This window comes from Zootoca vivipara, chromosome 2, assembly GCF_965207765.1.
Source record: "Zootoca vivipara chromosome 2, rZooViv2.hap1.1, whole genome shotgun sequence".
Taxonomy (NCBI): Eukaryota; Metazoa; Chordata; class Lepidosauria; order Squamata; family Lacertidae; genus Zootoca; species Zootoca vivipara.
The window spans coordinates 5,762,824-5,785,482 of record NC_142584.1 but is presented as its reverse complement, the minus strand read 5'-3'; the positions used below and the strand labels follow the sequence as shown (position 1 = coordinate 5,785,482).

Genomic DNA, 22,659 nt, shown 5'->3' with positions numbered 1-22,659 from the left:
CAGCATTGCTATGCAGGGGGCAAGGGGCAGAGGCTGGGGTTGGGGCACATCCAGTGGAAGGAAGTCAGTGCTTACTGACAATGCCTAGGGAAGGGATAGCTGGCCTCAGTTTCCAAGAGGAACTGTGGAACAAAAAGATCCAGACTAAACAAATACAATAATGGGAGTCAAAGAGCAAATAAATTGGGGTGAACAAAAAAGGAGGAGAGATCCAGTTCTCTGAAGCAAGAAAGCTAAATTAAAAGTAAAGCAAATTCTATAAAGAGAAAGGCTAAACATGTAGAAATTGTCAGGTTCAATCCCTAGTGTATCCAAGTAGGGTTGTGAAGGACTCTTGCTTTCAAAGATGGAGAGCTGCTGCTGGTCAGTGCCAACAGTATTGAATTAGGTGCACCAATTGCCTAATTTGGTGTAAGGCAGTTCTTGCGTCCCTAAGAGATAGGGGAAACGGAAATGTTTGAGCTAAGAACAATATTTATACCTTTAGGTGTGTGAGCAGAATGGGTTATGAAAATATGGCATTCAAGTGGATGGATTGCAAGAGCAAAGGTGTGGGCAACCCTTGATTTTGGTTACTGCTTCCCTTTTTGCTAAGCAGATATGAATTATCTACCTCAAGCCATGGCTAGAAGTTATTTGTTGCATTAAAAGATAATAATCCAGTTGTGGGGTGGGCACTAGGTCCACTGCCCCACTCCACTTTGAGCACTGAGTAAATATGATTCTTAGGTAAATATATCACAAAACAATAAAAAAAACCTTCTGAGAACTGAGATGTGAATGGAGTGGTGGGGGTTGGGGAGAGGGATGTGTTGTATGTGCCAACAAAACTGGAGCCTTAGCTGTGCCCCAGGGCACAGTGATGAGAAGAGACCTCGGGGTGAAAAAGTCATGCAAAAATATACAGAGCTTCTCTCTCTCTCTCTCTCTCTCTCTCTCTCTCTCTCTCTCTCTCTCTCTCTCTCTCTCTCTCTCTCTCTCTCTCTGTGTGTGTGTGTGTGTGTGTATGTGGTAGGTGGGAATAGAGTCTTATTTTGAACAGGCCAGGCTCCATATCTGGCTGGCCCACTGGCTATCCAAGCGGAATCTGTTTTCCCAGGCACCTGGTCTGGGAGAGAAAGAAGGGGCAAAGATAATGAGAGCACCTAGTATCATCAAGAACGTAGGCTCTGCCCTGCTGAGGAGTACAAGAAGCTGCCAGCTTAGACAGAGTCAGATTATTCTTCCATCGAGCCTAGTACTGTGTACAATGACCAGCAACAGCTCTCAGATTTCAGACAGGGATCTCTCCCAGCTCTTTCTGGAGCAGCCAGGAATTGTACCCAGGACCTTCTGCATGTTGTGCCACTGAGCTATAGCCTTTCCAAAGGTCTACTCATCTAGGATCCAGTTCCCAAATATGACCAACCAAAAGGCTGGGAGGCTCCAAAGCAGTTATGGCCTTTCCTTCTTGTTCATCCCATGATGGGTCCAGTAGGCTATCATGAATGTTGGCCTTCAACAGATTGATGCTTTTTTTTCTTTTTAAGCCAAAAACCATCACACCCAGTGTCAGGAGTCTGGCTACCATGTAGTCATGGGAAACGGAATATGGTTCCACTGATGTCAACATGGATGGGTCAGTAGAATTCACCTGAACAACAGTTTCATGGGACTAGATCTTGGGCTGGGTCAGCATAGTTGGGCACCTATTGAGACCCAAAACCTTCTCCCTAGGGATCCTTTGCCCTCCTCCTCCTCCTCCTTGCTTTTGCTACCTGTCTATCTGCCCTCTCCAAGCATGTGAGCTGTGCCAAGAACAAAGAGAGAGAACAGCAGCCTTTCCCTCTCCTTCTACATAGGTGGAAGTGCAAATCATACCTAGGGGGAAAGGACAAACAATGGGCAGTGGTGAGCAATGGTAAGGAAATGGGCCCAGGGAGGTGCCTGCACCAAGGGCATCTTGACCAGTTCCCCCCACCAAAACTGGAGCCAACACTTGGTGAAATAGCACTCAGGCTCAAGGGTAAAGCCTGTAGCTCGATGGGTATAGCACCTGCTCTGCACGTAGAAGGTCTCAGGTTCAAACCCCAGCATCCTAGGAGAGAGTTGGGAGAAAACCTTATAAAAAATCCTGGAGAGCCACAACTAGCCAGTGTAGACAACACTGAGCTAAATGAATGGATGACATAGCTCAGTATAAAGTGGCTCCCTATGTTCCCGAGAATAGGAAGATAACCGAGGCAAGGATGGATAGAAAGCAAAAGCAGCAGAGAGAGTAGGTTAATGTTGTCTAGGTAGAAAGGATGACCCTGAAGTAGACTTCAGTGCAGGCTGAGATGGCAAAAGGAGTTTATATAGGTTTAGAGACAAGGCTGAGATGGGCATCAATCAGGCACTGAAAAACCAGTTGAGGAACTGGAGAAAGGTCAGAACACACTCTTGCTGACCAGGTCTCCTCTATAGGAGTATAGCATCTAGATCAAGGGAGGTAATAGTACCACTGTACTGGTCAGACCTCACCTGGAATACTGTGTCCAGTTCTGGGCACCACAGTTCAAGAAGGATACTGACAAGCTGGAACGTGTCCAGAGGAGGGCAACCAAAATGGTCAAAGGCCTGGAAACGATGCCTTATGAGGAACGTCTTAGGGAGCTGGGCATGTTTAGCCTGGAGAAGAGAAGGTTAAGGGGTGATTTGATAGCCATGTTCAAATATATAAAAGAATGTCATATAGAAGAGGGTGAAAGGTTGTTTTCTGCTGCTCCAGAGAAGCGGACACGGAGCAATGGATTTAAGCTACAAGAAAGAAGATTCCACCTAAACATTAGGAAGAACTTCCTGACAGTAAGAGCTGTTCGGCAGTGGAACATGCTGTCAAGGAGTGTGGTGAAGTCTCCTTCTTTGGAGGTCTTTAAGCGGAGGCTTGTCAGCCATCTGTCAGGAATGCTTTGATGGTGTTTCCTGCTTGGCAGGGGGTTGGACTGGATGGCCCTTGTGGTCTCTTCCAACTCTATGATTCTATGATTCTATGACTTTGTTCAGAGAACCAAGGCCACTATCTTTATAAACATAATGGACTCCAAGCTCTGGGACCCAAGAAACAGGTACACCCCCCCCCCCCACAGAGCTCGGCTTCATCAAGGTGGCCCACTGGTCAAGGGCTAGCCCTGAACTGATCATAACTCAGCATGCACCTGGACCTATCAAATGTTGGCACAATGATCTAGAGGGGAATCATAGACCCTAGCAGGCCAGCTGTCTAATCAAGAGACCTTCCAAGGAGCCACCCCCACCCCAGCTGTCTGTGGGACGGCATGGAATTCTCTGGCTCACTGCTGCACTCTCAACCATGCACATACACCAGAGGCCCATTATTCTCAGCAAAATGTCTCTAATCACTCTGGCTGGGGGTGAAAAATTACCAGGGAAGGTAATTGAATGGCAAAGGGCCCAGAATATGGATGGCCTGGGCTCATTTATCAGCAGCACCGATTCCTCCTCACAGGTGCCTGAAGGGAGGCAAAGGGGGATTGTTGATTCGCTTGGTTTTTAAATTGCAAATGTGATACTCCTCTGGCTGATTCATGAGTTACGTCTGCGAACAGAGAGTACCAAGAGCAAGCAGCTCCAAGGCAAAGCAATCAGTTCCCTGGCCCACCTTCTGCAGCATATGCCCTGGACTCTGGGGAAAGGCCAACATGAAATTGCTGCCGCCAAGGAAAAATGCTAGTTGTTTCTAAAAGACCCAGAAACAGTCAGTAACCACTTCTGGTGCTATTAAACCACTTCATATCTTTCAGGTGGGCATTTTAAATGTGTAATGTGCAAACATGGCAAATGCATGTCTGCAAACAATCAGGTATGCTAATCAGAGAACAGTGACTGGCTACCATTCCCCCTTGAGCATGCAATCAATGGTGAATGTGGGTTTTTCTCTGTATAATACACAGAGTAGTCCTATGGCTTGCTAAGCACCAGCCATGAGACACGATAGACAGACTTGTTCAATAAGGCTGCCGTAAGACTCCATAGGAAATTCTTTTGGGAGTGAGTCCCATTCAGCTCAATGGGATTTGCTTCTTAGTAGATGTGCAAAGAATTGCATTGTAAAGTGGTCTTTTTCTTTGCCACGGACATTGAGCATCCTTGGGGAAGAAAATGAAAATTGGTTGGCTGATTTGCTGCAGTGGCATACCTTGCCTCAACTTCCATTTTATTATTTATTTATTTTTAATGTATTTTTTTTATTAAAATGGTTTGCAAAAGTATGTGCAATGTCTCTTTTTCAAGTTACATTTCCTACAGATCAGTTTCATTTGCTGAGACAGCTGCCTACCATATAGCTTGGCCTTACTGGACAACCTGTAGCCTTTTTACAGTCAGCTTTCCCAGAGTTCTGCTGTCCATGGTGCTGAAGTGCTCAAAGAACTGTGGCTGTAACATGGCTGTTACCCTTCTCGGGATGTGGTGGGAGGTGCAGCCTCATCATCAGCCCAAAGAAAGAGGTGTTATGGAACATATATATCTGAACATATTAACTTCCCAGCTGCCTCTATGCAAAGCACAAGTTTCTTTAAAATCTTTATGTTATGTAAGGTTTATCTGATGCTGTCACACTTGACAGTTCAATATGAACCTTACCAGCCACAATACAAACCTTACCAAGGAAACTGGCACAGGCAGCCTGGAGTCTTAGAGGGATAGCCTATGGCAGCCTTCCCCAACCTGTTGCCCTTCAAATGTTGTTGGACTCCAGCTCCCATCAACTCCGCATGGTCCGCATGGCCAATGGACGGGGGTGATGGGAGCTGTGGCCCAGCAGAGCACATGCTTTTGCATCAGAAGGCCCCATTTTCAATCCTTGCTGTCAGGTAGTAGATTATGGGAAAGGCTCGTGCCTGAGACCAAAGATAGCAGCTGAGAGTCATAATCTGTAATGCTAGACTAGATCAGGGGTCCCAAGACTACGGCCCGGGGGCCGGATGCGGCCCAATTAGCCTGCCAATCCGGCCCGCGACAACCCCCGCCGCCCGCCGCCCGCTCTTACGGCGCGCAGCGCGGCAGCACTCTTCCGGGTTGGGATAAAAGCGCCGAAAATCATTTGTGCACATGCGTATGGGCCTCTCCCGACCCGGAAGAAGTCATTTCTGGTGCACTTCCGGGTCGGGGGAGGCCCACGCGCATGCGCACAACAGATTTTCGGCGCTTTCCCCACCCTGGAAGCGCGCCGCCGCGCCAGTAAGCGCCCATGCGAATGCGCACGGGCGCGCACTCCCCCGCCCGCCGGCCCGCACAGGCGCACGCTCCCCCGCCCTCTGGCCCAAACGCTGGTAAGTCTGGGGACCCCTGGACTAGATTAACCAAAGGTGTGGTTCTTAGGCATGAACCACGATCCTCAACCTTTACTTAAACAATAAGTTTCTAACATTTGTAAGACACAAGATGAGTCAAAATGCACAGATACTATTCTCCACATTGTAATGGTGATTCCCCCAAAGTCCCAGATAGCCTTCCCTTCACAGTATGCTTTCAAAACATGGTCCGTACCCATCCCTGCTGCGGATGTTCTAAAGACAGGACAGGGTGGTTTGTTTGTGGCTGGTTCATCCATTGCATCTCTTGCATTTCTCTTATTGTTGCACATCAAGGAAAACTCAGATCCTGGAATACTTTTGATAATCGGTCAAATACTTTGTCATGGTGTTTCCTGAGCTTGTATTCTTTGACCAAGTGTATGCATGTAGCAATGGGACCCCGAAAGAGCCACTGCCCATCAAAGGAGACAGAACTTAGCTAGATGGACAAAGGGTCTGACAGCTTCATACTGGCTTGTATATGTTTATATGTGATGCCCTTTGGATTCCCATCCTCTGTGGGTGCACAAAGGCACCTTGGGGATTTCTAAATGCCTTCTGAATTATCCCAGTGAGAGGCAGAATGCCTGTTGCTGTCTTGAAGCTTGGCGCTTCTCCATGCTGCAAAGTGTAGCTGTTCCCTGAACTCAAGCCTCTGCACTGAGCTCTCAACTGGGCTCGCCTCATGGAAGGGGAGCCTGCATTCTCCCTTGCCAATGTGTCCCATTTTAAATATATGGCCAAGATATGCCAAACAAGAAAACATAAACAACAGTGTATACAACAGCAACAACACTTTTTCAATAAATTGCAAAAGCACAACTATCTTCAAGTCAACCAGATTGGGGGGGGGCAGGGATATCCTACCTGCCATTCATTACATTTCTACCCAAATTATCTTAAGCATTAAACTGGCCTCTCTTATTTTTCTTCCTGCCAGTTGACATTTATATTTTTTACCTGCTTCCTTGGAGACAAATGCCACAATATGCAAATTTCACAAATGTTAGCAGTTTGCATTGAAGAATCCATCAATTCAGCCTCATACGAGGAATGCTTGACTATCAGCCATGATGGCTGTGTTCCACCTCCAATGTCAGAGGCAGTCTGCTCTTGCACTCAGGTCCGGCTTCTGGGCTTGCCATAGGGGCGTCTGACTGACCACAGGATGCTGGCTTTGATGGATCTATGGTGTGATTCAGCAAGTTCTTGTTATGTTCTTATATTCTCAATGGCATGTTAGTCCTAACACTCGATTGTGCAGTTTGGTTCATTTCTCTTTTCAATCTGCCCAGAGCCTAGAATAATGACTTATTATTATTATTATTATTATTATTATTATTATTATTATTATTATTATTCTATTTATCCACGGAGAGGTGTTTTTCTTTTCCATTTTGGATATGTCACTCTACTTCTACTTCTTCGCAAAAGAGATGGGGGCTGGGCTATTTTCCATTGATGTTTTGATAGAAATCACCACTCCATTTCTACCCTCTTCATTCTCTTTTAAGCAATCACTTTATTATGACCAATTTGTGCAGCACTTGGTCATTCCCCCAAACTGCCACCTCACTCTCCAGCTGCTGCTGAGTAGGAAGCATGCCCACTTTGCCCCTCCCTCTTTTGTCATATTTCTTCTCACTGTCCCCTGATTTCCCAGCAGGGCTGCCTGGGCTGTACTCCAGCTCCATTGGCTGGGCTACCAGCAGCCCCTGAGGCCCCACTGCCTACACACTGTGACTAAAACTAAACCAACCTGTTGGCTGCTGCTCTGATATTTAACCAATGCCTTGGCTGCTGCAGCTGTCAGGCTCAAGGCCGGACAGCTCATGCCTCTATCTCCTTTGGCTACACTGTAATATACAGCATATTTTGTGTTACTTTCACTATTTTATGCACTGGTGTGCATAAATATGCATTTATGTTCAGAGAATTGCATGGCAAATATTTGGGGAAGTGCAAATTTCATGCAATGGAGTAGCCTCAGGTGAGACTGAGTCAAAAGGTGTGTTTAATCCTTCTTCCACCTGCTTTCCTACTCCAAATCATTCCCCTCCTAAGCTACAATGGGGAGGCTCCTGTTGTTCGGTCCCAGCTCCTGCCCACCTAGCAGTTCAAAAGCATGTCAAGTGCAAGTAGATAAATAGGTAGGGAAGGTAAACAGTGTTTCCGTGTGCTCTGGTTCGCCAGAAGTGGCTTAGTCAAGCTGGCGAAATGACCTGGAAGCTGTCTGCGGACAAACACCGGGTCCCTCGGCCAGTAAAGCAAGATGAGCAGCACAACCCCAGAGTTGTCCGCGACTGGACCTAATTGTCAGGGGTACCTTTACCTTTACCAGTCTAACTAAAGAGGGAAGGCTGGAAGTTGAAGGCTGCAAGCTGAATTTATTCCTTTTTGTAATTTTATTCTTCCCCAATGGGGAAATTGCGTCCCTCTGAATGTTTTTTTGACTCTAACCCCCATCAGCCCCAGCCAGCATGGCCAAAGGTAAAGGATGATGGGAGCTGTAGTCCAACAACTTCTGAAGGACCACACCTGCTTCCATCAGGCATATATGATCACCACCCAACACCTTCTCATTCTCAACTGGCTTTCAAACAGCAACATTAGCAATCAAAATAATACTCTAGGAACCCACCAACATCAGAAAACCAGTCCACAAACAATGCCCCTCCAAAGTTAGTGACTATGTAGATTGGGAAGTACTTGGCTTTAAAGCCCTAAACAGCCTTGGTTCAGTATACCTGAAAGAGTGTCTCCACCCCCATCATTCTGCCCGGACACTGAGGTCCAGTGCTGAGGGCCTTCTGGCGGTTCCCTCACTGTGAGAAGCAAAGCTACAGGGAATCAGGCAGAGGGCCTTCTCGGTAGTGGCACCTGCCCTGTAGAACGCCCTCCCACCAGATGTCAAAGAGAAAAACATTACCAGACTTTTAGAAGACATCTGAAGGCAGCCCTGTTTAGGGAAGCTTTGAATGTTTAATGGATTATTGTATTTTAATATTCTGTTGAAAGCCGCCCAGAGTGGCTGGGGAAACCCAGACAGATGGGCGGGGTATAAATAATAAATTATTATTATAATATTATTATTGGCCAAGCAGAAGAGTTACCTGGAAACTTTTGGCATTCAGATTTTTCTGACTCTCTGTGGCCACTTTCAGCCTGGAGTCCAGCCCCTTTATTAGCGACTCAGTATTGCGCACGTACTGCAGGTCCCGGTAGGTCCGAAGGTCCAGCACCTCCATGGACTGGGAGATGTTTTGCACCTGCTCAATGAAAAAAAGGAAAGGAAACTTAAGACACACCACCTAAAGGATGGTCAGATTGCAGACTATTATACATGGGATTAGATAGATGGAGGAGCTCATGGTGGTTGAGGCAACCAGGGAGTGGATCTTCTTCTTGAAGGTACCCCTGACATTAAGAATCAGAAACCCAGGGTAGACATTTTGATTCCATTATGTTTCAAATATTAATGGTACTTAACCTTTAGAAAGATAGAATGCATCACTGACATTTTGTAACATTTTAAAACCCCTGTGCTCTCTAGGCTATAAAGAAGAAACCCCATCTAACCCTGGAAGTGCCACAAATGGTCATTAAAGATGTTCTAGTTAGTATCAGGGTGTAAATCCAAACATCTTGAAGCTTCCTGAGATATCTCAGGGAAGAGGGGATAGAGACAGAAATGTCAACAACCCCATCAAAGGTCTGGTTGCTAAGGAAACACTTGATAAAGTAGGACATTTGAGACCCAAATGGCCTGGGCACCTGGGGCACCCCAAGGTAATTGTGGGGGAGCAGATAGCAGTATGGAGCCATACATGTTTATCATCCCTTTAAAGCCCTAAATGGCCTCAGTCCAGTATACCTAAAGGAGCATCTCCACCCCCATCGTTCTGCCTGGACACTGAGGTCCAGCGCTGAGGGCCTTCTGGCGGTTCCCTCATTGCGAGAAGCCAAGTTGCAGGGAACCAGGTAGAGGGCCTTCTCGGTAGTGGCGCCCACCCTGTGGAATGCCCTCCCATCAGATGTCAAAGAGAAAAACAACTACCAGACTTTTAGAAGACATCTGAAGGCAGCCCTGTTTAGTGAGGCTTTTAATGTTTAATAGATTACTGTATTTTATTTTTCGGTTGGAAGCCACCAAGAGTGGCTGGGAAAACCCAGCCAGATGGGAGGGGTATAAATAAATTATTATTATTATTATTATTATTATTATTATTGTTATTATTATCCCATGACCTGTAACTTTTCTTGATATATGTAGAAGAATGTTTGAGGTTTTAAGACTCTTTGTTTGCTATGTTTGAACTACAACATAAGCTTTGTTCTGATTTGCCTCTGGGCAGTCTTTTCTGACTGGTTCTGTTGAGAAACTAGTTGGCAAGGCTGACCTATTGCTATAGTTAATAAACCGGGTCCCTAACTGGATCTGCTGTTGCTTGCTGTAATTCTCTTGGTTCTGTGTTTTATTTAAGAGGTGTTCCCTCAGCTGAGCCTCTAAAGAGATCAGAATGGCTGACAAAAATTAGGGAGATCGCTTTGAATGCAAAACTCATGAGGTTTTCGTGTGTGCACACTTTGTAAAATCTAAGCAAAATGAGCAAGAAAATAAGTGTCTAGAAAAGTGGTCCTTATTTATTAACTGCTGTAATGAAGATGACGACAATCATATCCGAGCTCGTGTCTCTCTCTCTCAATTCTATACTTTAAAATATTATGGCCACAATCCTGTGGTCTTAAAAAGAAATCATCCCATATATTCTGTATTTTATGTTGCTGCTATATTTTAAAAAATAATTTGGGGTGCAAATGTTCAGGTGCCTCTGCTGGAACTTGCCATTTCCTTTTTTTAAAAAATATATTTTTATTGAACAAATTTAACAAAACCAATGATCAATCAATGTAACCAATTACATTTTGCCCCTCCCATCTCTCCCTCTCCCACCCTCCAAAGACTTCCCTCAGCTCCCCTCTCTGATTTGTTTATACATATTATTCTCTGCATGTTATAAAATTGTACATATCTTGCCATTTCCAGCCATGAAGTCAACAATATGGCATATAGATGAGGGATGAGGGGACCTGCTGCCCTCCAAATCTTGATGGACTCCAATTCCCATCAGCCCCAGCCAGAATAGCCAATGGCCAAGGATTATGGGAGCTGGATTCCAGCAACATTTGGAGGGCCACAGGCCCCCTTCCCCTAGCATCAATCAACAGAGGGAATGTATGAATATGAAAAGCAAAGGCAAGCCAGGTCCCTCCATCCATGTATACCTGAGCACCTCTGTCACATTACAGACTGCAATTGATTCACAGTCTTGGTTCGGCAGACATACAGTGGAGTCTTCTCTTCTGGGACTTGAGCTGGAACCGGCAGTCTGGTGCACCAGCTGGAATTCAAGCTCCTTTCCCCTGCTTTGCACCCATGAAATATGAATGATAATGTAACCAGGCTGTGTTGAATACTTATTAGAGTTGGAGCAGGGTAGAGAGGAAAGAGAAATAAGCCACCAAAGCTGATCTTTTAAAGTGAGGTGGCTGAGTAAGGCTGCCCTCGATGCAGGGTGGAGTGGAGGGGAGCCCAAGGCCTTAAGAAGAGGGGCAAGACACTCACATCTGATAGAACTGTATCATACACCAGTCCCTCTGGAGTCTGCTGATGAGGAAGGGTCTCAAAAGCAAGCTAGCCACCACCTGAAGTGTGGTGCTACCACTAAACCAGGAGCTGTGCATTAGTTCATCTCTTGTCCTGATATCATGTTCTGGGTTTCACCCAGATCAGTGTGCCCTACATTAGTGTTGGGAAGCCTGAAGCCCTCCAGGTGCAGTTGGACCACAACTCCCAACATCTCTGGCCATTGGCCAACCTGGCTGGGGCTGATGGGAGCCAGAGGAGCCTACCAACTTCTGGAGGACCACAGGTTCTCCATCCCGGAGGTAAAACGTGAACCAAACAACCTCCTTCCTCCCTAGATGAATACACCTTTCTTTACCTGAGATGTGTGTTTTTAGGGCCCCACTCTTTTCACAACTGTTCTCAGCTCTGGGATCTGCTGGTGAAGGGCAGGTAACAAATGCAATTAATAATGATATTGATGATGATGAGAAGTGGAGTCAGCCTAGCTAAGGGGAAGCAAGCTTAGGAAGGCAGATGTTTGCAGCAATGGGGTCTGCACTCTCTCAAGAGGGTGGTTTTTCTCTTGTGCTTTTTTGGAGCTTTCAACGGTCTATAAAATCAGCTATCACCTCACTTGTTATCCCAGCTGGATATCAGCTTCCACCATCCCTGACCACTGGCCATCCTGGGAGTTGGAAATCCAGCAATCTCTGAAGGGCCACAGGTACCCCTCCCCTGATCTACATCATTGGCTGCTGATGGCAGATGGTGTGGAAACTCAGAACATCAAGGCATGGCGTGTGCGTGTTGCAGGTGGGGAGAGGCAAAGGCCCCATGGTGAGTATGATTCCCATCTGTTACTGTGGCTGAGTGGTTAGAGAATTGCCCTGTGCTGCTGGTGGTGTGTCTGAGTCATGGGAGCTCCCTCTTTTTCCTCCGAGATAACTAGTCATACAAAAGGCAAGTGGATTCATGCTTCTCCTTTCTCTTAGTGGAGCTCAAACTCATGCCTGCTGCTTCCCAACCCCACGTCCTATGCAGGGAGCTGCTGTGGTCAGTGTGTAACTGTGGTTTGCTTTGTCGCCTGACCTGCTCCCTTGTCAAAAGAGCGGTTTTCCTTAGCCTGTGTGTGCTTTATGTATGTCTCCCGCCCAAAGAATCTATGCAGCAGGTCTGCATTGTGTGGCTTCTCATTTCCCTACATGCAGTGCACAGAAGTACACATATCCCTAAACATTTTGTGAATCTTTGTACTTTTGTCCAGGTACTGTATTTATTTTTCCAGATTTGAACTACAAAATGGTGATTTTTTTGAGTCAAAATTAGAGTACCCCTAAACTTTTTTTTAAGAAAAAAAGCACTGCCTACATGTATTTTGCTACACAATGGTGGTTGTGAGCAGCGTAAAGGGACTCTTGAATCCCTGCCTGGGGACCTTGCAGGAATGGGGCCACAGCTTTCTTTGCCACTGGGGCCGCAACAGGGGCACTTAGGCATTGGGATGTGGGTTGTGCAATTCAGGTGTGCTTTTTTTGGGGGGGGTGTCCTTATGGTCATGTGCTCACTGGCTCCAATCTCATGTCTGTGTTGTCACATGCAGAAACCCTGATTGGTGGGCTTTGACTATGTTTCTCTGGATATCTCTGCTGATTGGGGATTTTCCTCTGTGCTTTCCCCTCCCATCTCAGACTGAGCATGTACAGGATGCAGGAGCACCAGTGTGAAGGTGCTGAATCTTCCCCACTGGGGTCATGTGAGTACAGGATTGCTAACCTCAATTCTCTTTGAGTGGTTACTTAGCGACAGGGGGAAAAGATCCTGTCATGATGAAAGTGATTAGGGAGGTGTGTGTGTGTGTGTGTGTGTGTGTGTGTGTTTAAAAGCCTTCATTAACCCAGCAGAGGGAGGCAGTGCAAGGAAGAACACTGAAGACTGAAAGTAGGCAAAAAACTTCATTTAGAAGAAACTGGCCATCGCTTTGTGATCCACTATCAGGGAGGGCAGCCACAAGTAAGCAATGTGGATTTTATGTGATCAGACTCAGTGATCAGAATCAATTTTGTGAATCTGCATATAAGAATTTAAACTGTTTTATTCTGTTCTGCTGGCCATGCCTCTGGATCTGGAAGAGATGCAGACCCCTAAAGCCCTGACCTTCAGTCCTGTTTGCACATATGCACCCTATGTATTGCCATCCAGTGTTGACCACCATCTTGGCAAGCTTATCTCTGAAGATGCAGATCCCAAACTCCCAAAATAATGTTTTATAAAGAGCACAGTTTAGCAAGAATCTCCACAATCCTCAGCCTGAGCTCTCCTAGCAACATGATCTCAGTAGCTTCCCTGATCCAAAGAAAGACATGTTCACATTCAGTGTGTTCAATGGGGAAATTAGTTATGTGACTCACCTAAGTCTCGTTGCTTTCAAATGGGACTGAACTGTGACTAATCTTCTCCAGATGGGGGCCAGGAAATCAAGTGACCTTGGAGATGTCAGCTTGAATAGGTTTGGCATTTTAAATTCCGACAAACATCAAAGTAATCTCCATGGTCCATTGTGACCTTCTGGTCTATGAAGTGCTAAATCAATACTACTCCATTCACTTCCCCAAACAACAACTGGTGGAGTCCCTCTTGCCATTCCAGAATATGTCCAGACTCCGCAGCTGCTTTCATTAGAGAATTTGCCAAAGGTGCTCACTGTTCTGCCAAAGGAGGAGAGGCATCAAAATGGCAAGTCGGATCAGACACCTCCATATCTGACTCCTGCCAAGTTGTGCATGCTTTTGGAGGGGTTTGGCTTCTGTTACCAGAGAATAATCTCATCTGCGGGACTTGGCCCAAAACATCAAAGGAAACCAGCTCCTCTGATAGGTTGGCAGATTTTGGGGTGTGATCTGCTGCATGTGCTTCTGCAACTCCAAAACCAACTCTCAAATGTTTGAATGCCTTGGTTCTCTCACCTCCTGCTGGCATAGGTGAAGGAGGAAACCCAAACCCCTCTGATCCCCAAATAACCCAGGACTGTATTCCTCCCAAGCATCAGTTCCTTTCTCATCTCGTCACACGCGGCAGCACAATGTCCATAGCCCCAGGTTAAGAGTCGTTGCGTGAAGATATTTTGCAAATGCAATTTGCTTGCTCAATGGCTGTGCGTGGTGTCTCGGCTGGCGCACCAGCCAACTGCACCAGTTCCAGCTGAACAAACAGCTAGCAGAGTTAGTTGCAGCAGTGTGGGCACGGATGACATCCCTGGCAGAAGACACACCTACTGTAGGTCTGGAGCCCAGATTTATGTAGAACGTTGTCAAAACAGTTGCAAGTTCAGGGAAGTATTCCAACAGCAGTCGTTAGGTTCTTACGCTTGTAAAGGCCCTTTTATCTGCCTGATATTGCAACTGAATAGTTCCCATTTAAGTCATAGTTGTTTAGGGTTGGATTCAGCTAAATAGTTGCACTAGCAGGAACCGGCACGAGTCCCACTAGTGTGATGGGGCATTTTTTACCTCTCCTTTTGTCCCTCCGCCCCACCCCAAATTGGCTCGGGGTGGGGGTGGGATGGGAGAACCCCCAGAGGAGGTTCAGGAGGAGAGGAGATCATTCTGACTAGCAAGCAGAAATGCTCGCATTGTTGGAACAATCAAATTTGTGTGATGTTGAATTCCATCCATGCATTTGTCAACAACACTGAGTTAATGTAAAAAACAAAACAAAAACCACCCTGAAATTAAGGGTTCTTGTTTCTAATGCATGGGTACAAATATACAATGATTATACCTGGGTCTCTATTAATAGCTCCTTCCACGCACACCCATGTTACTTCCTATGGCATGTGCTAAGACATCTTTTTCACGCTCTTTCTCCTTTAACTCAAAATATCTTGCATGCATTAATGGCTGAATCAACATATAGTACTTACTGAATTGTTTAAATAATGATTTCCACCATGATATGGTGATTTAGCCCCTGGACTCCTGGGTGTGCAATCAATATTAATGGGAGTCCGGATTTTGACTTCTTTGACATTTTTGTCAAATGCAGGGTAATTATATAGAGTGTTGCTGTGTTCATACCACTTGTCCTCATCAGGAGGGAGGGATAGGGAACCTGCAGCCCTTCATATGAACATTCTACTGAGTCAGACCATTGGTACACCTAGCTCAGTATTTTAATAAGGACTGGCAGGGATTAACCCAGGTTTCAGATGAGATACCAAGGATTCAAAATGGGACCTTCTGAAAGCAAAGCAGATCTACCACTCAGCTGTAGTCCTTTTCCTGCAGATGTTGTTGGACTCCAACTCCTATAAACCCTGACCATTGGGCTAAGCTGGCTGGTGCTGACGGGAGTTGGACTCTAACAATATCTGGGAGGCCTCAAGTTCCTCATCCCTGAGTTCTTCATGAGAGTAGATTACTGGAGATCTTGAATGTGATTTCTGACTTTCTTCAACATGGACTCAACATGGAGCCCCCAGATAAGAACGTCATCCCAAACAGCACAGCCACAAGTTCTGCCACCCCTAAATGAATAAATCAGAGGTCGGCAACCTTAATCGGAGGATGGGCCAGTCGACACTCTGTCCGTCGGAGGATGGGCCAGAGCCATGTGCGCACGCGCACTCTTCCAGGTCGAAGGAATGCCCGTGCGCGTGTACATATGCTATTTCCACGCACACGGGCACAAGCACTTCTCCATCCTGCATGCATGCACACACACTATTTGCGGCGCACATCCGGGTTGGAGGAGCGCCCGTGCACATGCGCACAAGAGCCATCAACCCAGAAGTCGGTCCCTGTGCTGCGCCATGCCGGTAACAGCGGGTGGCGGGGGCAGCAGGGGTCACCATGGGCTGGTTAGACAAGCCCCATGCACCGCTACCGGCCCATGGGCCTTAGGTTGCTGACCCCTGGAATAAATGAATCCACTCTCAATTAAGTTCAGAGGCCCTATTGTCATTAATAGCTATCAAAAAGTTCGGCCGATTCGCATTCCTCAGGAACCTAGCTGAAATTTATATAATGTGAATGATTTGGTAGCAGAAATTTATACACACACACACATATATTTACACACAGAGAGAAGTACACATATGTAAGCATATGTGCAGGGACACATTTATTTGTTACAAGCCATGCACATTCTTGTGTGCGAGTAATTTACATGCCAAATGCAAGACAGGAATTAGCTCGGTTGTAACAAAGAAATGCCCCCTCTCTGCTGGATTTCTTTTGCTCTTGCACGGATCATACAAACTTGCGTCTGCATGGTAGGTTACGTCCATGGTGTTTGGTGCAGGTGTCACTTTGCTTACATTGCATTTGCATGTGGCAATTGCTTTCCTCCTCCTGGTGCTTCTGCATTTTTGCTTTCACAAACCATGCTTCAGTTGGCACATATAATATATATACGAAATCCCTATTGTCTTGAATGTACATTCAGGTGAATCCACCTTCTTTCCTCTAGCCTTCACTGATCCAAGTTAGAGAGTGATGGTCTCAATGCAGGAGGAGTGGGAATCTCAAGGGTCAGATGTGGCCCTTTGGGCCTTCCTCCCTTGGAACTCTCTTCAAGCCAGCTCCCTACCCAGCCACATTCCCTCCTCAGCCTTGCTTCACATCTGCGTTGAATATTTTCACTGGGCTGAAATGTCTCCTTGAACCCTGACAATGCCTCATTGCATGGACAGAGGGTAGAGAGGGGCATCCGAGTGTGTTTAGAAACTAGACTCCTGTACAAAGGAAAATGTACAGTAATTTTTTTGCCCACTTGTGCCTCTGGTCCCACACACCACTGGCATGTGGCCCATGGAAAATTGTTAAGAAAGGAATTCAGTCCTTAAGCTGGAAAAGGATACCCACCCAATGAATGCCCTTGGGCATGTGATACATGGTCTAGGTTTGCATGCAATGCTAAGCCAAACCAAATTATGGGTTAGCATGGATGTCCAAGTGTGCAGGTTCCCAGAAAAAAGATTGCAACTGCATGTGCTGCTCTTTCTCTTGGTCCTCCTGCTACCATGACACCTGGGGTGAAACCAAGGCATAGGTTGTCTTAGTACAATATTCGGTGCAAAGTGGATCACAGTGGCCTTACTGAAGCTAAGCAGCTCTAAGTCTGGTCAATGCCCAGACAGGAGACTGCCCATCCATGCCACTTTGAGTTCCATGATGGAGAAGTACAGGAAATAAATGTAAGAAGGAAAGGAAAGGGGCTTCTTAGTACCACTTGGGAAAGTGTCCACAGGTGCCTAAATGGGCCTCCCTACATCCCTTTGACCCTCATCACCTCCTTTCCTTTTCTCCCCTGACCCTCTTGTTTCTGAGTTAACTCTTCATTTCTTGGCTTCCTATTTGGAGTGGATTTTGGATACTTTGCAAGCCTTGCAACCTTATGCATCATTTATTCCATTACACTCAGATACCAGCCCTCTCACCCTCTGCTGGGGTTGCAGAGCATATTTAGGGCAATCATGTAAACATTGCCAGGAACAGGCCTCCCTCAGCACATTCAGCATTCAAAAACGAAGGCGTTCTCTCAACTTACTTCCAGCAATTATTTGCTTTATTCCACCACAAACACCCTAAGTCACTCAAGTGTACCTTCCGTTACCCAAACCAAGCACTTTCCTCCCTTTCCCCAGCTTTTTTTCAGTTTCATCCAGCATAAGCAGTAAAGTAATTTTATTTTGGGGGCTTTAAAGAGACTAGACTGCAAGTAGTGTTCTTTCAATGGTTATTTATTTATTAACATAGCCCCTGCTGGTACTTTATGGCTATGGCTGGGGCCTCTGAAGGGAGCTATTTAAGAGCCATTTTGCAGTGTGTTGTAATAAAAGTTTAATCAGCTTCCAGCTCCCTTTTCTTTCTTTCTTTCTTTCTTTCTTTCTTTCTTTCTTTCTTTCTTTCTTTCTTTCTTTCTTTCTTTCTTAGCATGCACACTTGTATACAAAAAGTCAACACAGGAAACACAGCTTGCCTGAGGATCCCTTCTGTGATACAGACAGGAAACAAGCAGTCATTAAAACACATAAACCAGGGGTTCCCAACAAAATTTTCTCGAGGACCCCTCATTGAGCCGCTATTGTGACAAGGACCCCTATTAATTCCTAATCCTAAAATTTAAAAGTGAGAGCCAAATTAAGAGTCTTTTTATATTTTATATTTATACGTTTTTTTACAGTTCTTCCTCTTCATCTGTAGGCCTTTGTCGTTTTAACGAACCACTTTTTAACCAATGGTCCATTTTTAACTACGCGAACTGTAGCTTCCGCGGAAAACAACACTTTGTTTACAAACACTACTGTTTTGTAAAGAGGCAGCGCGCACCAGGGAGGAGGGAGGGGAATGGAGAAGACAGGGTACCTGCGCAGTAGCGCACAAATGAAGCCGACGCGCGCAAAGCATCTTGAGGAGGTGAGCATTAGTAGAATGCGCGCATTGCCTCTTTGCAAAACAGTAGTGTTTGTAAAGTGTCACCTAACGGCATACAGCAGAACTACTGCCTCTATCTAATTCTAGTTTTGCGCTAGACTCTGCTCATGCAGGAAGCGGCCAAAACAAAAAATCTGTTATCATACGAAATATATTTAATATATTTTTTATTCTAATAGCATCTTGCGGACCCCTCTGGCATAGCTCGCGGACCCCTGGGGGTCCCCGGACCACCTGTTGGGAACCACTGACATAAACAAATGTCTAAAGTAACAACAACTTGAAAGTGACCTTGAAATCCATATTGGTGGCAGAGGACAAGGCTGGCTTGCTTGTTTTGTGTCCAAGCCTTTTTGGAGACGTTAAAACAAGCTTTATTTCAGCTGGGACTCCTCCCCAGTACCAGAGGCTATTTAATTGCCAAGGTGCCACCCAAAAAGGAAGAAAATCACCATGCAGCACCTGTCCCTAGTAAATGCTGCATCTGCAGATAGAGTCCCTCTTTCACAGAACAATTCAAGGTGCAGGAAACTCTTGTCCTCTTTTCCAGCTGGCACCCTGTCTAAAGGCCATCAGCCCCAGGTGGAGCTTCTAAGAGCTGGTTTTGATTCTTGTTCCTTGGGAGCCACTGTATCACTTTGGAAAAGTACAATCACCCTGGGCCCTAGCAGCTTTAGGAGGTCATTGCCTCCCCTCTTGCATTCCTGCCTCCTATGAGTGCTCCCTGACCCAATATCAGTTCTGAAATATACTCAGAGTCATGTAGTGATTTCATGCTCAGGGCCGGCTTGCCCATTGGCCCTAGTGGTGCAGGGTGCCGGGGCGCTGCGGGGCACCCCAGCAAGTGGGGGAGTGCGTGGCGGCCTCCCTTTCCCTCCTCCTGGACGCCCACCAGCCACGCCACTCAGGGGAGAGAGGTAAACGAGCAGAGCAGGGGCACTAGGACCCTGTTCCGCTATGCAGTGCCAGGGCCATCCCTCACCCCGGTGCTGCGTTTCATTGGTAGAGGTGATGCCACATGGCAGCAGCTCTACCAATGAAACGCAGCGCAGAGGCAATGGCGGGACGGTAGCAGGGCTCGAGCACTGGCTGCAGCCTCAGCTACCACCGGCGCCGCGTCCTCATCTTCCTCCTGCTTGGCCGTGCTCCCCTCGGCAAGGGAGGTCGTCAGTCGGCCGGACTTGCACCTTGGAAGGAGCACTGCTGCTGGTGCTGCTGCGTTAGCGACGCTGCCCCTGCTGCTTGGGATCCTGCCCGAGAGAGATCGCAGATGCCGGCGGAGGGATGAGCGGCAGCGTGGTGCCCCCCGGGCCCGGCTCGGGCTCGGCAACCTGCCACTTTGCGCACTACTTAGTGGTGTGCGGGATCGATGCTGACAGCAGGCTGGAGCCGGACGAGCTGGCAGGTAAGTCGAGGAGGGAAATGGAGACAAAGACGGGCCTGGGATGGGCTTGGGGGGGATCCTGTCCCCGTTTCTCCTTGCGAGGCACACAGTCCCTGCTCGGCCCTGGTCCGCCGCGGCCTTGCTCCTTCTCTCCCTGCGCCGCTCCCCAGAGCCTACTTGCATCCCCTGCCCTCCAAGGCTGTGCGCTGCTCCTGAGGATCAGCTGGAACCTTTTCTGGCTCCTTCCCCACTTGCGCTGCGCCCACCCTGGCGGAGAGAGCAAAAAACAACTCAATGGTCGCGTGCGCGCAGTCTCCATCTGTGCCCAGGTTGGCGTGCGGGGGTCTGCACTCTGCATGGCGACATTGCGCCGGCCAGGCCCCATGCACATGCTGCCCGAGGCTCCATTGCTGGAGACTTTACTTATTGTGTTCGCAGCTCTGTTTTTAAATTTTTTTTATTTCTCTCACGCGACCCCGCTCCCACAACAGCTCAGGAGGAGCCCTCTTCCAAACACTGGTCCCCGGTGGGGGGTTTTTTTTTAAAAAAAGAGTGGGGTGGGGGGGCACCCGAGGGATCTCTGCACCAGGGCGCCCGATGAGCTTAAGACGACCCTGTTCATGCTCTTTATTGCAGATCGTAAAACAGTGAATGAATTTCCCCCCAAACCTCAGGCTTTACATACATTATTTACACAATGCATCCTGTCTGATTGGCTGATTCTGCTTCCCTCCTAGAGCCTGATTGGGCTGCTCCTGCAGGCCAATCAGGTTGTTGCATTCTAGGATCCTGCCTGCCTGTTGTTCTAGGATCCAAGCTTAGTACATAACAACTTCCCTATCTTGTCTTGGGCAGTCAAACACTGTCTATGTGCAGCCCATAGGCCAGCCTGATTCAGAAGAGGTCAGAGGGCTCCTGCACATCAGACCAATCATTTAATGAGTGGGGAGATGGCAAAAATCCCCCTCAGATGATTTGCATAGATCAGCCAAGGGTGTTGTTGCTGTGTGTGTCCCATGTGTATATGTGAGATGGTGTGTGCAGGAAAGTGAGGCCGTCACACCCACTGCTAGCATGCAGCCCCCAGAAGATTGGCCAAGGGCAAATGCAGTCTTCAGACCAAAAACAAAAATTAAAATTAGCCCATCCAGATCTATTGCTTGAGTGCACTCTGGAATTCCAGAGCCGGTCCCTGTCATGAGGCTCGGCCTCAAGCAGCTGAATTTGTGCGCTGCTACAGGGCAGCAAGCTATGATTAAATTTAATTTAACTCTGATCATCTGCACATGCCACTCATTCTGCTACATAAAATGTAATGGTTTTGTGTTATAAAGGTGATGTTTAAAGAGGCACAGAGTGCGATGGAAATAAATGGCTTATTAAAAAAGGAGGGCGGTGTCTGTTTTCATATGCTGAGTTGTGGAGGAAGAGACATCACTTGTGTTTTCTGCCTCATGCACCCAAATGGCCTGGGGACTTCTTTGTGTAAACAAGAGGTGAGGACTGAGGGGATCGAGGACATCAACCTTGAATCATCACCAGCATTTAAGGCATCCTGATGGTACAAAGCCAGGGAGACCCATCTGCGCTATTCCTCTGAATTGGTAGCAGCTCAAGCTGAGCTCTCTGCTGTGCAGATCTATGAAGAAGGCAGCTTCTGACCCATCCCTCTTCCCTTCCAGGTATTTCAATCCTCACCAAGGTCAGGCAGTGACTTCACTGTCACCTGAGCCCTGCTGGTGCTCAAGGGAAGATTTATAGCTATGTTATGCTGCATCATCAGGAGGTACGTTTTTCTCACTACTTCCTGCTGTGAAGAAATGCCTCTCTGACTTTCTCCAAGGAGGGCTGTGCGTGCCATCTCAAACGATTTCTCTTGGGCTACTAGACAAATGCCAGCTGCACTCAGCTTGCCTTTTGCTCAGGCTTGATCTTCTACCACAACCACTACCCACACCCCTACCTGAGAGGAGGAGTTATTAGAGAGTATTTCTCTCATCAGTACCAAAATGCAGCAGCAGACAAAGGAAGGGTCCGTACTTGGCGCCTTCAAGCAAATAGATAACCTGTGACTCTCCAGCTGCTGCTGAACTCCAATCTCAGCCAGCATGGCCAATGGCCAGACATGATTGGAGATGCAGTCCTGCAACATCTGGAGGGCTGCAGGTTCTCCACCTCTGAAATCTGGCAATATGTGTGTCTTCAGAAGGGGTGGCCTCACCTGAAAATATCATTCAGTTCTACCATAAATGTTACAGAAGTTCACTTTTTAAAAAATGCAAAGGTGACCAGCAAAAAATGCCCCATAATTTGGCAGGAGCAAATATGCCTGAAAACTTCATCCACTTCTGTCAAAAGAAAAAAGAAACATATAGCTGCTTTTTGATCTCCTGATAGTAAATAGTGAGGAGAGAACACTTACGACCCCTGGGTAAAATCAGGCAGCCTCTGAAAGTACATGGCAGCCTCTCCCAGTTCCTACTAATCTAAATAAAGTATTCCAATTTCCAAAAGGATCTCCTGCTCTTGCCCTGCTCTATATGGAATGTTTTCTCTGTTACAGTGGTACCTCCCTAGACGAATGCCCTGCTAGACGAATTTTTCGCTAGACGAATGGGTTTTGCGATCAGAGGTTGTCTCGCAAGACGAATTCGTTTTGTGAAAAATTCATCTAGTGAATCGCGGTTTCCCATAGGAATGCATTGAAATTCAATTAATGCGTTCCTATGGGGAGGAATCAATGCATTCCTATGGGATTCGCAAGACAAATTTTTCGCAAAACGAATTGACTCACAGAACAAATTAAATTTGTCTTGCGAGGCACCACTGTACTTCTCTTTTCCTGAAGCTTTAAAACGAAAGCATTTGCATCCACAA

General features: G+C 46.9%; 1 protein-coding gene across 4 annotated transcripts in view; it reads right to left on the bottom strand.

Moving 5' to 3' along the window:
- The window catches only part of OLFM2 (olfactomedin 2), a 209,453-nt gene that overhangs the window by 35,000 nt on the left and 151,794 nt on the right, over window positions 1-22,659 (bottom strand). For 2 of the 4 annotated variants that reach the window (XM_060272127.2, XM_060272125.2), the window contains exon 3: window positions 8,450-8,608. In XM_060272127.2, coding sequence (XP_060128110.1) covers window positions 8,450-8,608 — 159 coding nt within the window. The remainder of the gene's footprint in view (window positions 1-8,449; window positions 8,609-22,659) is intronic. The other 2 variants (XM_088661234.1, XM_060272126.2) reach the window with 1 other exon arrangement.